This window comes from Trachurus japonicus, chromosome 24 (genome assembly GCF_045865225.1).
Source record: "Trachurus japonicus isolate A0001 chromosome 24, Traja_1.0".
NCBI classification, from domain to species: Eukaryota; Metazoa; Chordata; class Actinopteri; order Carangiformes; family Carangidae; genus Trachurus; species Trachurus japonicus.
The window spans coordinates 18,130,329-18,146,900 of NC_140930.1; the positions used below are offsets into that span (position 1 = coordinate 18,130,329).

The 16,572-nt window shown below is 40.9% G+C and overlaps 1 protein-coding gene across 7 annotated transcripts in view; it reads left to right on the top strand.

The window, feature by feature from the left end:
• Positions 1-477: 477 nt before the first annotated feature.
• Positions 478-16,572, top strand: part of LOC146961830 (low density lipoprotein receptor adapter protein 1) — a 93,939-nt gene continuing 77,844 nt past the window's right edge. For 3 of the 7 annotated variants that reach the window (XM_085771415.1, XM_085771417.1, XM_085771414.1), the window contains exon 1: positions 526-800. In XM_085771415.1, coding sequence (XP_085627541.1) covers positions 716-800 — 85 coding nt within the window. In that variant the 5' untranslated portion in view covers positions 526-715. Of the gene's footprint in view, positions 801-16,572 lie in introns of all 7 variants that reach the window. The other 4 variants (XM_085771419.1, XM_085771413.1, XM_085771416.1 and 1 more) reach the window with 3 other exon arrangements.

The window sequence follows — 16,572 nt, forward strand, 5'->3', positions numbered from 1 at the left end:
TGGCGCCAACACAAAACATTTCAAACCAATATATAGTTTTTAAATCAGGCATTGTTTTAAGAGCTCAACATGAAGTCAGGGGATGACTGGAAACTGACATTTTTCATTCATACACATCTAATTTATTTTTAATTTTATTAAATAATAATATAATTAATAATAAAAAAAAAACAATATATTGTTTCTGCTGCAGCCCAGAAATATAAAAGACATTAAAGCAGTGGAGCAGCAGTGGATCCACCACAGGTCAATAACTGAGAGAAAAAGAAAACCCTGGGAAATAAAAAAAAAAGTGCAATTGTAAGCTCATCAGCCATCAACTCATTAGTGGCTGTCACTCCCCTCAACACCGCATTACTGTAATAAGTCTGCAGTGATTTCCTCATTAAGGCTTCTCCTCCTAACTGGAGCACTTTGGAGGAGGCTTCCTGGCTCAGCAAGGTTAGAAGGACACGCCCTTAACTTTGGAGACGGTGCAGTGGGTGCGAGAGGACAGAGGAGTGTTTCACCCTCAGCGGCTTCACATCACCGGTGGAGCAGGAAACAGGAGGGAGGCTGTGGAGGGTGGGAACTTCTGCTTTGGCGCATCAGCCGTCGAGCTCAGTGTTTACCTCCCTGTGGTCCGGGGAGAAACTACTATAGGGGGAGTCCACCTGCCGGAGACACACACATACACACACACACACACATACATACATACACACACAACCTCGGGATGGATGCACTGAAATCCGCCGGCAGAGCGATCATCAAGAGCCCCGGAGTTCCTCGGCACACATGGGGAACTTCAAAGCACGAAAGTGAGTATGAAGTGTTTGGATTGTGGTACAGTGTTGTAAAGATTTATGTTGTTTGATTATTTTGGCGATGAGGCAGAGGTGCTGTTGTCTATAGAGGAGGAGGAGGAGGGCAGTGCTGCCTCTGGCTGCATGGAGTCAGCCTGTGGTCCTGTTAGTGTTTTATTACTGGAGAGCTTTTGTTTGTCTTGTTGCCAGTGGATTGACGGGCTGGATGTAGTGTGGTGTACAAAGCTGCTTTATTGTGTTGTTAAGGCTCAGCTGTGATTTACTCTCATTCCTCCTGGGTGATGGGTCAGTCCTACTACACTACCGGCGGTGGCTTCAGGAAACAAGTAGCCAGCAGCATGGATTACTGTAGTAACAGCCCATTACAACTGATATTGAGAGTCGAATGATCGATTAGTGGAGACAGAAAATATGGTCAAACGCTTTAAAAAAAAATGGATTAATGCTAAGTGTAAAGCTATATGCTGGTTAGGATTTACAGTTTTTATGCTCCATATAGGACATCAACTGGAACTTAATGTGATGTAATTTCTGATTCAGCTCTTTCTGACATTTAATACAATAAATGATTAACTGGTTCATTAATGAAATAATGTGCAGATGAATTGCTGATGAAGTGCCACACTAAAACTCTGCCCTATAGAAATACATAAGTGAATCATTTCATTTTATATACCAAGCACTGAATACCTAATGGGATGAAACTAGGACCTTGGTCATAGTGATTTTTTTTTTTATTAGGGTTGTCTGTTTTCTCTCTTCATACCTCAACAGTCTTAATGGAGTCCTAATGTAGTTCACAGTGTCACGCTTTGTCACTTGAGAAAAGCAGCATGTTCAAGTCAGTACCATACACACTGTAATAAAAGTTAGATAGATAGATAGATAGATAGATAGATAGATAGATAGATAGATAGATAGATAGATAGATAGATAGATAGATAGATAGATAGATAGATAGATAGATAATGTAACTCTGCTCCCGGACTCCTACAGTGTGAAGTACAGGAGGTTGTGGAGTGAAGGGTCAGAGCAGCAAATCTTGTCACACCATCAGTGTCAGGCGGAGAGCGAGGGGCTGCAGCCCGCAGCTCTGCTGTCGCACTGATGTGTGAAGCGTTGTCTCAAACGCTCCCTCCCTGCAGCTACGTCGCCTGTGAGCTTCCCACTGCCTCAAATGCTACAGTAGCATGATGCTTTTTCCTCGTCCTGAATTCCCTCTTAGAGAATAATCAGCCGCCCGCCCATGCCAGCTTTCATTAAACGTGACTGATTAATTTCACAGCCAGTACAGGGAGATGCGCTTGGTTTACACACACACACTCTCGAGGAAATGTTCTGCATAAATGATTGAATATAGTAGTATTGAGAGTGTGGATTTTTGAAGTTTCCTCATTGGATTAGGGCATTAATGAGTCTCTCTGATGGTTTTTGTTGTATTTACTTCCTCAATTTAGCACAAGATGACAACATCAAGTGACAAGTTGATGGATGCTGTGCTAAAACTTCTGATCCTGGTTCTTGTGCAAACACTGATGGATGGAGTTGTTATTATCATCCCCAACACTGCCAACATCACCATTTCTCCATCATTTCCATGGCGACTCTATGATGTCAAAAGCTGACAAGCAAACCATCATCATGTTATCTGGAAAGACATTGTCTGTGTCACATTGTTAGCAGGAGCCTCTGCGTTGCACTTTCTTTTCTTATTGTTGCTGGTGTCAGGAAGAGAGGGAAGAAAAAGCAGAGTGATACTGTCAGAGATGAATCCAGCTTTATTTCAGCTGCTGATGACAGAGGCAGTTTGTGTGTGTGTGTGTGTTTTTGTGTGTGTGCCATTGGAGGAATCAGGATGAAAAAATGTGAACACAACAGTCACAAACAGCACAGACCAGACAGGGTGACTGCTGATGTCCAGAAGCTACTTAGCAGGCAATTTGGAGAGAGGACAGCATCCTTATGCCAGCATGTGGCGATGCGTCAAAGATGGCTGTGGGAATGCAAATAAGGCGACATTGCATCTGCTTGGCACAGTCACACAGATTAGGTGTGATTAAAGTTTCAGAAAGAGTGGCGCATTATTTGTGTCCTGTTTATTCACCAGAGGAAATTGCATCGCCTTAGTTAAATGAGCACAGTTAATGACAATACGCAGTTAATCTGTGGAGAGATTGTGTGTATGAACTCCGCCTTTCAAAGCTGTTTAATAGTGAAAACAGTTGTATGACACAAAATCAATACCACAATTAATTTAAACTACCGTCATGGCATTTACAGTTTCTATTCAGAGGTCATGTGTTAAATATTCTAGACCATCAGTATTAAAGCTTTAGAGGCGGTGATTTGTTTCAGATGAGACTGGAGAGTGAAGATGAGATGAAACAGACACAGCAGAGGAAGCACAACAGGGACAGCGTTTAATTCACCATGCAGGCATAATTTATTTGATCACTTGACCTTTCTGCTGTCACCACTGTGAGGCTGAACTTCCCCTCGACCAACACTTTAGCTAATGACCCTCTCAGACATGCACCTTGTTACAATAATGGCAATTTTACACGTTGGTCTAATGTGCAAATGAACACCTGAGCCATTTATATTTAAAAGTCATGACACAATCTCACAAGTTTGGACTAAGCAGTGTTTCTATAAGACATCCAACACATCCAAAGTCTGAAACGAAGGCTCTAAATGCAGTGCAAAATGAAATGCTTGTTTGTCTTGTCTAAGAGCAGCGTAATTAATCTATTGTTTAATTATCACATCTCATGCACAAAGACAGTGGGTTAATAAGCTGGGGAAGATTGCAATTGTGAATGGGGCAATTTTAATTTGTTTAGGTGCTTTTTTCATGTCACAATGTTTATTTATAGAAGCCTATTTCAATCATAATCAAACCAGCACAATGATGGATATCCCACAAAATTCTCGTGTGTACACCACATGTGCAAATAGATATTAAACAAGCCCCATCTTAGTGTATTGTCATTCTGTGTTTGGGTCTTTGTGATATTATGAAATAGGCAACAAAATGTGCTCATATTAAGTAGGAATTCACTGTGTGAAGAGAGGGTGGGTGTCCCTTACAGTCACAATAGGCTGCATATAACCTCTTGAACTGGGGAAGCAGCCTGAGGGAGATTACCCTCCTGCTCTGTCTCTTGTGCACCAGGTGGAAAAACAATGTGGCTCCTTCCACAAGGCTCCTGTCAAAACTGAATCAATCTGTGACGAACACTCATGTCACCTTTTGTCTAAAAAAAACCCCACTGCAAAAATAGCCACTCAAACAGATAGATGAAGCCAGCACTGTTCTGTGGTGCACATCTGAAAGGATTAAGGAATAATCAGGGATTACTATGGATAAACATGACTCTGAGTATGTGCAATTTTAGTCGCCAAAACTTGTATTGAACAAACTGAACAATATTGAAATTGTCACTATAGATGGTGCATTCCTGATGTGCAGTGTACTGTACGAGACGCTGTAAAGGGGAACTATCTAAGCCGGTTGCTTTTTCACTGTTTTGGTGTTCTTTACGGAGCTCCCTCTACAGTTTCTGAGTGCATATTTTTATTGACGTAAAAACCCGCCACTAACCACGTTGGTTTTTGGCCAAGAGACGCTAGCTTGAAGGCAGAGAGCCTCTGTTCTCCCTGTAACAAGTGATTTAACCATCACGATCACCCAAAAGTGCTAAATTAAGGTGCAAATCTTGCATAGTGACTGATCTCTATGTGATGCGACACATAAGTGAAGATACAGGATGAGTGGTTACTTTATAAAGTTGTACCAGTCATGTAAAGAGAAACTCCCTTCATCTATATTTTCCACCACTCTAACATAAAACGAACTATTTCTGGACACATATAGCCACTTCTCAGTTCTGTGGCCAGCAGAGAACTGACATGTACAGCATTTTCCCATCACCGCTCGTGGCGGTCCGTTGTCATCTGTTGGGGTCAAAGCCACTGGCAGGATGGAAGAGGACACAGCATGTGCCTGGAGTACAAGCCATCTCCTCGCATCACGTCACACAGAGGCAGTACGGACCTTTCAGTACCTCTGAAGTCCCACACACTTGCCCTTGGCACCAAGGACGTCTGTGCTTTACAGTCTGCATCAGTTTAAAATGCTGTAGCTTTGGGACAGACTGTTGTATCCGATCAGACTGTGACCTTGGGTTTAGGCTTTTTTTCTTGTTGTTTGTTGTTTTTCCTCTCTGGGCTGAATATAACATCCCTAGCTCCCACTGCAAAGCTGTGTCATCGATATCAAAGAAAAGAACTGAAAATAACGAGTTTAATTTAGTCCTTGAATACACTCTCTTGTGTTTTTCTCTTAGATTCTCGAGCATCGCTGCTTTGAGGGAAATCATTTTCTGTTTGTGCCGCTGTGCTTTGAAGCCCAGAGAGGAGCTTGATGTGAAATTAGTGGACTCGACAGTCATTAGGTCTCGACTGGTTGGGGAACTTTGCCAGTGAATACAGCCGGCGATTCTATTAAAGCTGACAGGGTCTTGACTGAATGACATGCAGAAGGCAGTGGTGTCAGTTAGCACTGCCCCTCGAGGAGCAATTATCGCTCAGTGGCTCGTTAAGACTGGAGTAGGCTACCACGGCCACAGCAGTGAGGAAGAGGAGGGGAGAGGGAATGGTGGGAATGCCCAGGATAATGATGCAGGGAGTGTCAAAGAAAGGGATGAAGGCTGGGATTAGTGTGTGCAGCAGATTACAGGGGGATTCACTTGCTTTGAATGTGATAAATACGATGAGCAGTTGATAATTGGGCACTGATGGCGCATTTGGATTTGAGTCATGATGCACAATAATGCAGTTTCGATGTTGAGTACCAAATCCAATCTGACTCTGTAGCTGGGGATACCCATGTAAAGAGTTATTTTACCAACACGTACAGTATCTTCTCTCGCACTCATAATGTCAACCAACTGCTGACAGCTTTGTTTTTCCTTGCCCTGGTTGTAAACTGTGCACTTCGAAAGTTTCTGTTAGCGCCCTAAAATAGAGGAGGTGAATGGAAGTTCATTTGTGGTCCTGAAAATTACTGTTTTCCCTGGAACTAATAATTTCAGTGTTAATGCTGTGCTTTCTGTGGCGAGGCTCCTGCTTTATTTAACATCACGTCGTCGACAGTAAAGGTTGTATTAGCATACAGTACATGACCTTTAATGGTGGTGCCCTTTTTAAGTTGTTAAGCTGGACATGCACATTAAAAGAACAGACAAACAGATGAGAATAAGAGAGAAGGCGTCACAGGAAGGTTTTGAATATGTAAGATTTTGAAAAGTAAAATATGATGGAGTCCTTAATCTCAAACGCAAAGAGGAAAAAAGTGATGAACCTGCTGGGATGTGTTTGTTTCGGCAAACTTTATGTTTGCAGCAGTCAGCAGCAAGTTGTTATGAAGCTACAATGAAAGACACAATGAGAAGCACAACTGAAGAAATTACCTTGACAGTTAGTCATAAGCATTGTCCAACAGAAATGCTGGCGGTAAGCCAACTAACAATACCAACAATTGCTGACCAAATTCATAATATAGGAAACACCAAGTAAGCTAACCATGTAGCATTACTGTATGTATCAAATTTCAGCCAGTCAGCCTGTGCTCTGGTATTATCTCCCTCTTTGCCAAAAAACTGGAAGGTTGCTTTCACCTGAACACTGCAGCCAATGATTTCACACAGGGGTGAACACTAACTAGCACTCTGATGGATACCAAAGAAAGAACAGAGAAGCCTTGATTTTAACAGGGGGTTATATGTATCTTCATTCTCTGTTCAGGGTACAATTAATGCACTTTCATTTCACAGAAAATAGTTGCTTGCTGTTATGTACATATTATTAAATTTCTTGCAACCGTTTTTCCATCCCCTAGCCTTCCACCCTTTCCAAGAACTCTTGTGTTTCATCTCACTCACCAGGGTATACAGAATACACACACTCATTCAGAGGATCACTTGAACCAATATATGCTCTTATGGTCGAGCTTGAGTATATCGGGTGATGTTTTACCCGAGCAGACTTCCCACCTCTGCATAATTCATCTTCACAGCCTCATCAGTCCCGCCAGTCGCTCACTGAGGACAGATTAGATGATAAAGTGCCGCTAATGAGTTTTCATGCTGCATGTTTTGAGGAAAGCAACCTGTCTAATGGATTTCTTATTTCAAACATCAGCAGTTGCCAGAGTCGGGAGGTATTGCCTCATCGGATTGATGGATGCAAACTATATAAACAACACAATAAGTTGAAAAATATCATTAATTTTCTGTATTTTTAAATGGAGAAGTGGTCAAGTGGAACAACAGCAACAGATTAAGACACTGTGTTATAAGAGATTTGAACATTGTGTTTTTCCTTTTGAAAAATACTTCTTTTCCCTTTTTTAGTGCATGTGCAAATTACAAAACGGTGGACCTAATATTCAAATGCATTTTCATTTCGTTGTGTGTAGATTGAAGAATAACTGAGAGGATTTTGTGTGAGAGCATGGCCTTTTGACTCTTTCCACTTTGGTCAGAAGAGAACTACATGAGCTAAATCCCCCCAAGACTGTGATTAGTTGGATTATTGTCAAAAGCAAAGCTACATCAGTGACAGCTCAGCACAGGCTGTATTTTTGTCTCTTGACTTTTTTTCCCCACCACTTAGTTTCATTCTGTGAAACTTTATGCACAGTTTCAGTCACAGGCCTATTTCCATAAGTGGTGGTATTTTGTGTGTCTGATGATGTCCAGTTGGAAACATTTCTGTTTCTATGTCCTTTCCAGCCTTGCAGCAAAACCCAAGGGAGGGGCTGGGTACTGCCACTGATTTACTGAACCAATTCAATTTGGATTCACTGGGTCCTGATTGCATGTGACTCCAGATACAATTTGATTAGGTTCAATACAGCTTCTGTTGGAGATGTTTCAGTTTGGCTTGGATTTATATTATAGTAGTGCTGTAAACTGTTTCTGATGCATTATTGATATTTGTTCATTGCCAATACACTTCAACTGAGTCACATTAATGTACTTTTTATATAACATGACCATCATTTGAGACACTCATCTCAATAAGTGATTGGTTATTCAGTAATGCACATTGCTAAGTACCACACAGTACCAACTATCACAGCTTCTTCATCTAATGGCTCCTTCTTGCATATCTTATAGCTTTGTTTTGTTAAGCACTTCACTGTCTTTGTAATTTTTTTCAAACCTGGATGAAAACACACAAGACGAGGCCATCAGTGGAACAGTCTATGCGTGTTAAGACCGATGACATGAGACTAATATGGAGTGATAGTCTTGTATAGCCATGGGAGATTATAAATGGCAAACTTCATATTAAACATTCATTTTATGAAAAGATATCAGATTAATAAAACAAAGATAGAATTGAATCAGCAAATGGATTTTAGTTATCCCTTTGTGTTTAATGCTTTTTATCAAATATTAGCATGGTGACACTTTACAAGGAGGGTGAATATTATACCCGGCACACTTGCACACTCTCCAGCATGGCAGTAACTCTTGTTAATCTGTATTTTGATGTCTGCAGTCAGTGTCATAGTTTCTACATTTGGTGCTGAAAAAAATATTATTAGTCTGTCTGTGTGAATCACATATCTGATTCTTTATGTGAATCCGGGTTCAGGTAACAAAACCACATTTTCCCAGATGGAGCATTCAATGGACGTAGGATATTTTCACACCGAACATGCTTTTGCGCAGTTTTTGTTTGTGCAGGTGTGAACGATGCTGTTCAGCCTCACACTGGGTTGACAAGTGCTTCACTGCATTAACTGCTCCTCTTGTCATACTTGTCGTCTTATGTTGTCTCGCTGCAGTTGCCATGGGTGTTTGGAAATTGAATAAAGCTTCATTCTGTTCCTATCACAGGTCCGGCTTTAATCAAAGCTTAGTGGGAGCCCATCTGTCTTTATTCCACATCTATCATTTCTGTATTAATGCCGTAAAATCCCAACTGTGCCAAGGAGATTCACCTTAATTCTTCCTGGTGGTTTAAGGATAACAGAGGACGTTTTTAGCTGAAAGATACATTGAACAGTGGGGATTTTATCTTTCTCTGTTGTCAAAACAAAGGACCTAATGCAAAGAGACTGAAATAAGGATTTGTGAGGGCTGTAACGAGGCGTGTGCGCTTGTGTGCGTGTGTTACAGTCTGTGCCGGGGGGTTTGGTTAAATCTTTTAGAACCAATTTCTTGGAAAGGTTACTGCACCACGCCATTTAAAATTTCCCTCCAGCAGCAACAATTAACTTTTACATTGAATTTCTTGTATATCAGGCTGGAAACTCTCCTCCAATAATTCCGTTTCAACTCAATATTCACATATTAAATCCAATTTCTCATGACAGCAATGATTTTTTTTCTTCTTCCACATGCTGCGTTGTGCCTGTTACGTCTGAGCAGCGAGTATATTTTCTTCACTGTTGCACTACTCCACAAATATTGATTTTTTTGAAGCCTCAGCCTCATGTTATTAAAAACTGCTCCACATCATATTCTGTATCGATTTCCTTTGTCGGACTCTTGAGAGTTTGTGTTATGGCAGGTGTATATATAGAGTAAGATGTAAATGGCTATGTTTGGTAACTCATGTGTTTCTCTAAAGCCTCCTGTGTGATCTAAACCTACATTTGTATCCCTGGCTGTCAGTAACAGAGATGAGGGCATCCCTGTACTCCTACAACATAACGTAGACTGGCTTGTGCCCTATTTCACCTCTGTAAACACTTACACGTGTAATCAAACCACAGGTTCAGCCTCTCGGTTCGTTATTCTGCTGCTCTGTGCAGTCTCTCTGGAGGGTTTTTAGCACTAACCATCTTCCCTGGCCCGAAGTGTAGTGAATTATGCAACACGAGGAAAGTGAGAGACCCTATCTTGGGAGAGTTGCTTGTTCACGCGACTGTAGCAATGCGCACACACGCGTGCATGCACACAACCCAGCTTCCTGTTTAGTCCCTTACTCCGAACATCTGAGTACTCTTTCTGTTTGATGTCCATGACAGCTGTCTGTGAAATGGGATATGCTGTCACTCTGGTGTAAGAGTCTTTTTGAGCATGTTTTCTCTTATTCTGTTGGGGTGTTTGTGTATTTGTGTGTGTGTGTGTGTGTGTGTGTGTGTGTGTGTGTGTGTGTGTGTGTGAGTGTGTGCGACAGAGAGGGAGATTAAGTACTGCAGATGCCTCACTTGGTCTCTCTGTGTGTGTGTGTGTGTGTGTGTGTGTGTGTGTGTGTGTGTGTGTGTGTGTGTGTGTGTGTGTGTGTGTGTGTGTGTGTGTGTGTGTGTGTGTGTGTCTTCATATCAGCTGAACCTGCTCAACCATTGGAAAGCTAAATCCCATCTCCATGCTCTGTTCCACTGGAAAATTCAAAATCCCATCACCATTTCTGACACATCATGTCCCAATCTGAGCCAAGGAACCCACTTCTAAAAATAACTGTGTACTAAAATGGGAAAACTTTTGTAGCTCATTGGTACATAGAAACACATCATATTTGTTGTATAATGGTTAGAACAAAGCACCAATATGGTTAGTCTCATAAAACAGTGTTTGATATTGTGGTTGTCAAAATAATTCAGATGGAATTGTGTTTAAACCTGCTGAGATCAATAATTACAGTAGATTTTACTGATTTCTTTGATTACTTTTGATATTAATTATGAACCCGGATGCAATGATCAACTTCAAGAGATTTTTTTTGCCATTTGTGCACAAACCAAACAGTCCAGGCACATAGGAATTATTGTGCAGGGCTCTTTTTGAGTCTAGTAGTAAGTTAAAGGAGACATATCATGCCCCTTTTCCACAAATTAGAATAGTTGGAGAGGTGTCTTAAAGACATGTGTGTGACATGCTTCAGTCAAAATACCCCAAGGATCAAACATTACATCTCTCTTTTCATCCGCTCAAAAGCCCTGTTCAGAATGGCTGGTTTCAGAGCCTGTCCCTTTAAATGCAAATGAACCACTGCTCACCCCGCCCCGCCCCGCCCCTTCTACCGGTACCGGTACTCACAGGTATGGGTGGTGACTATTCAAATTCGAAAACTAATGACATCATTGTCAGATAAATGAGGAAACAGCTCATAAAACCACATGGATTTCAAACAGGAGAGCCTGCAAATTACAGAATTTTTGGTCAGTTCTCACATTTTGGGGGCCAGAAGGGAAGCCAAATACCCAAATATATGTTTAAGAGCCTTCAAAAAGTGATATTTCCATAATACTGTATGTCCCCTTTGAAAGACACAGAAAGGCACGTACTGGTAGTCTATAATAACACACTAACAACACTATCGATGCAACTACGTATATGATAAAGTAGAAGTAAGTAAAAACATAATAAATAGATTTTAAATTACGAGTGCTACCATTGAAGTGAGAAAAGCTGTAAACATGGACCTAAAACTAAAAAAAAAAAAGACTTACTTACCTGTGGAAGTTGCAGAGCCAATATTCAGCTTGAGAGGACAACTGCAGGGAATACACAGAGCTGAAAAGGCACAGCAAGCTCCTGTGCAAGGTTAGGAAATTCTATTAATCATTGTATTCTCATAAAAAATTATATGATTATAAACTCAGCCTGTAAAGCACAGCGCTCTTTGTAGCAAAGATGGGCGTTCAAGAAGATAACAATGTATCAGGTCTCTAGAAAAAATAAATTCTTATTAACTCTTAATAATGCAGGAATTTCTATAGAATTTCTACTTTCCATCATACAGTGTGATATTTTGCTATATTACGCTGTTCTTCATTGTGATCTCCTCACTTCTTCCCAAACCAAAACCCAATGCACCATCCTCTGAAGCTATGTCCAGTCCAGGAGCCTTTCACTTGAATACTGATGTGGAGTAAAGGCAAAAAAAAAACACACCAAGAAAATTATTTTGAATTATACATTTCCACGCTGTTAAAACAAAGCTCAAGCACTCACATTGATTACCCCTTTAATATCCTGATACTCCAGAGGGAGCTGAGACCTGAGCCGAGGTATCCAGCTGTGTCAGACTAGCATCCATCACTCAAGTGGAAGGGTCTTAAGTGCTCTACCACATTAGAGGGGGATTCCTGTGGGAAGTCCTCATCTATTAACAGGGCACAGAGGCGCACTGTCTCAAATGAGATCAGCAGCTCTCGAAGGTGACTTGTTTTTGCTGAATGGAGAAGCTAATGATTGCTCAAGGAAGGTGTTGTTTGTTTTCCTATAGCTCTCAGTTTGTGATGGGAATTGGGAAACCAATGGGGTTTGTCTTTTTTTTCTCCTCCTCCTCCTCTCCCACCACGGCTTTATCCTTGAATAGAAAACAAAATATATAATATATGATATATAAACCTATTATTTCATGAATGGGTTTCTTTTTGAAGTAGCTATATATAGCTGCTGCATAAATAGGAACCAGCAGACTCCAGGGGAAAAAAGATGTGTATCAGCAAAGAGAAAACCATGCCTTGTTTGAATTGCTAATGAAAACAATCCTTCCACGGTGCTGAGCAGTTATACTTAATGGGTAAATAGCCGTGAGGAGAGATTTCTTTCAGTATGGTGGAGTCTGCATTGGTAATAGGGTTGTGTCTTGGCATGGTCCTGGAAATCTGTACTCTTTTTCTCTTGTGTACTCACCACCGTCCTGTCCTTGTTGTCAACAATTGTTGGGTCAGTCAGAAATACTCCTGGTTCTACATATAGAAACGGCTCTTGGAAATGTTGAAGTAATAACTGTGTGATGAGATATTCATTCAGGTTATATGGGTGGAAAAATCGACCTTGATGCTTCTGACCTATATGGAAATCTCTGAAGTCTTAATTTAACGCACAGCAGCCACAGTAGCGGACACGTGGGGCATAGACAAACAGTAGCTGCTGAGTCACTCCGTAAAAATAATTCAAGCCACTTTCAATGGACATTTACTGTGGAAGTCACCTCCATTTATGCGCCTTTAGTCAGTGATGAACTATAACTGTCAGGATATTGTAAACACTGTAAATTGCTAACAGTGTCCCCTGTTGCCATGTTGGGTTTGATGAATTAGTGCATAGTGAAGCAGATAAATGAGCATTTAATTTACTACACAAGTCATGGAATAAAGCAAAACAGGCTGTCAGTGCCCTCAGGTTTGGTTAAATTGAGAAAACTAAAATTATTTCATGAGGGTTGGGGAATGCGTCATGGTCATGACTAACAGATGTTGAATGTTCATGGGTAGTATTTTTTTGTCTATTTGCAGGCAGATAAGCACCACACCACTGACACTGATTTAATAAAGCTGTTTTGGGCCATGCCTTTGCAATCAGTTGCCTCTAGTTACCCTAAATGTATAAGTCACTTGCTCCTTTTAGCTCAGTTTTGGTCTCCTCCAAACCAAATAATATTTAGGAAAATATCTGTCTCTTTAGCCACCACCTGTTCCACCGTGTTGTCCAGTGAGTCACTGACTTTGTCTGTCTGCTGCTGGAAAATAGGTTAATACCAAAACAATGAGATTTAGGACACTAAAACGCTTGGTAAAGTTGAGGGAAACTGAATTGTGATATTTCTCTCTTGAAATATGACATGACAACACCATTGTCATTGTTGGAATATAGATTATTGTAGCTTTCAGCTGTTGAAAAAAGAGTAGCATACTGAATAACCTTTCCAGCCATTAAAGAAACTTTTCCACCTGCTGCTACTGCTCCTTCCAAACGATGACATCCATGAGCAGTTGTCAGTGTCACCTTCACTCCCATGGGTATATTGTACTAGAGTGACAAACCAGTCAACTTGTATTTTACTTGGAAACTACTGTCAGTTATTCTGGCGTGACTCTCTTCACTGTGGATTCTGCATCCTGGAATTACGCCACATGGCTTGTTAAAAAAAAAAAAAAAAAAAATCATCCTCCTCATTCATCCTCCTGCACGGCATCACACCATCACCACCCGAACTGCCACCGTCTGCAGAGCAAATATTAGCACAGTTTTCCCAGTGGGGATGCAAGCTATATTTAGATCACAGGAAGTCATTCACAGACAAAACCCAAACGTCTGTGTTGATTTTTAATTTGAAGCATGTAATAATGCTTGCCCGCAAAATAACCCCAGCGCTAATCCCATTTCATTCTCTGGACACTTCTGAGGACAAAACATGCTTCTTAGCTCACAGCAGATAAGGCTGCTTCACTGCCGTACAGTATGGGAGGACGTCTGGTTGATCCTCGCTAATTAATGATTCACAGTCTTTGGAGGACAGGTTCTGATAGGAGGCCTCTGTCTTGCATAATAACTGCATTCAAAGGCAATTAGCATTCAGAACATTATAGGAAAGTCTTTTATCATTTTTTAATACTTGCTTATCACACTGTATATTCCATGCTGCCAGCCACAATTGCCAGTTGAATGCTGATTTTCTTTTTTATATGTAAAAATAACTAATATTGAGTTGTATCTTTTACAGCATCTAGCACTTTTTTTTTTTTACATTGAGATAATGTTCGTTTCATTTTATCTTTTAGCTGTGATTCAAAAGCCCAACAATTCACATTTCCTCCCTCATATTCCCACCATGACCTAAACAGCTTCCACTTTTCATCGGCTCTATTTGCTCAGCCGTGCATACAGCAGATAACTCATATCTTCATTATGATTAACAGCAGATAGGGTGTTTGAAGTGAAAGCAATTAATGAGAGGTTCTGGAGAAAAGGGGATTATGTAGAAAGATCCACACCAGCACTGATTCATTCAAGGACCTCCAGGGCAAATAGTTGATTCCTGAACCTGAATCTTTTGGCTCCAGACATATTTTTTCTTGTCAGTGCAAATGAAGTAGAGGCGCAGAGGAAGTGATGGAGAAGCTCAGCTGTGCTAAAATATAAGAAAAAAAGGCAAGCAATTAAATCCCTTTATGGTCTTCAGGGATTGAATCATGCCTTTTATTGGTTTTGCTTACATTTGTCTTTTCTAGTTTTTGTGAGGAGGAAAGCAAAATCATCACAATGAAACATGAATTCAGCCAAAACTCTTCATAAAACAGCTTCTTGTAAGCTTTAATGAGGAGGCAAATGAAAAGGTGGCTGTACTCGATTGGGTGATCAAATTAAAAGATTGAACAAGGAGTAACACCGTCCATTACAAAGCAAAATTTATTATATTTTAAAAGGGTTTTTCGTTTTTGCCCCAAAAAACACTTTCTCATGTAATTTCCACTCATTTGATACAAGCGATGCAGAACAAAACACCATGAAATAAACCACTGTAATCAAATAAGGAACAGCAGTAGCACTATATTTTGAGAAAATGAAGTCTGTGTGTAGTATATCCACTGATTAAACAACTACTTGGCAACACTAAGTGCCATACTGGAGATGATTACTCTTTACAGTATTTAACAAATGTGATTTGGCAAAGGGCTGTTGTCAGGATTCACATTCGTTCTTCATCATACACCAACGGATACAACTTGTTTGGAGGCATCTTATTTTATGGTTTCCTGTGTTGCATCCCAGTGTCAAACATAATTGTCAGTTATTTTGATATACAGTTCTACTGTTGTTGATATTATAATTTTCATGATAAAAATTGTTGTCATTTGATGGGATCTGCTGCTCTTCCAAGTTCTTATGTGAAAGTAGTTTGAAAAAAATCCTTAAGTCTTTTTCAGCGTTGGTTGTTTCAGCCAAGCAATATGAAGACATCACCTTTTGGCTTGAGGAACTTGTAATGGACACTTCTCTGTGTTTGCAGGCGCTCGCTAATGTTGCTGCTTTGTCAGGTTCGTGTCTGTGTGAGACTTGAAGGCAGGAAGTCAAAGTTGGGCTGGTAATATTTCAAAATAGCGTGACATGAGGTTTTGTGTGTGGGCCCAGGGGGACGTGTAATATTCAGTTCCAGAGGTGGGAGTTTTATGTAGCTACTGCTGCAGCTCAGAGCGAAGGCTAATCCCACTGTTATTTGAGCATTTTATGTGGTTTGTACATTTCTTTTGATGCCTGGCCAAGGTGCTCAGTAATGTAATTTGCAGGTACCACCTCCTTGCCACTGCTGGGTAGCGATAGTGCCTGTGGTTGCCTGGCAACGTCTGCTGTTTGATCCCATGACTCTTGCCTTTGTTACTGTTGATGTTGTTGGTGTTTTTGAGGCGTAGCTTGTACTGATTGAGAGGCGTCTAATTATTCTTTTCTATTCTCTAGGTGCTATCAGGAGCAGAGGGGGTGTAGGTGCGATAGGTGAGACAGGTGAGCTGAGGATTAAAGACAGCAGCAAGAGGAGAGAGAGCTTGAAAGGAAGGACTTAGCTTTACTTGGTTCTCCCCTCAAGGCAGAATCAGGAAACCAGTTACAGACCCTCCCTCCCATCCTCCCTCCCTCCCACACACACACGTGCTATCCCAGCCCACCATCTTTCCCTGAATGTGCGGCCTATTTTCCCTGTCAAGGTGGTGTCCTAGATACAAAGTTCCATCAGATGAGTAAAACAGAGAGGCAAAGAGATTATATGGAGGGGGACGTAGAGGATCGGGAGGGTGGGTGACAGCAAGCTTGATGTTTTTTTCCTTTTCTGATGTGTTGATGTTGCACTCAACTCCTTTGGATTTCAACCAAGACGGTGTGTAAAGCCTGTGCTGGCTGACCTGCAGTGAAAGTAAAAAAAAAAAAAGAAAGAGGCAATGCTTTTGTTAGCTTGACCCCACGGAGCACACACTTTACTCCACCAGCTTTTGCAATTAATTCAGATGATGGCATCT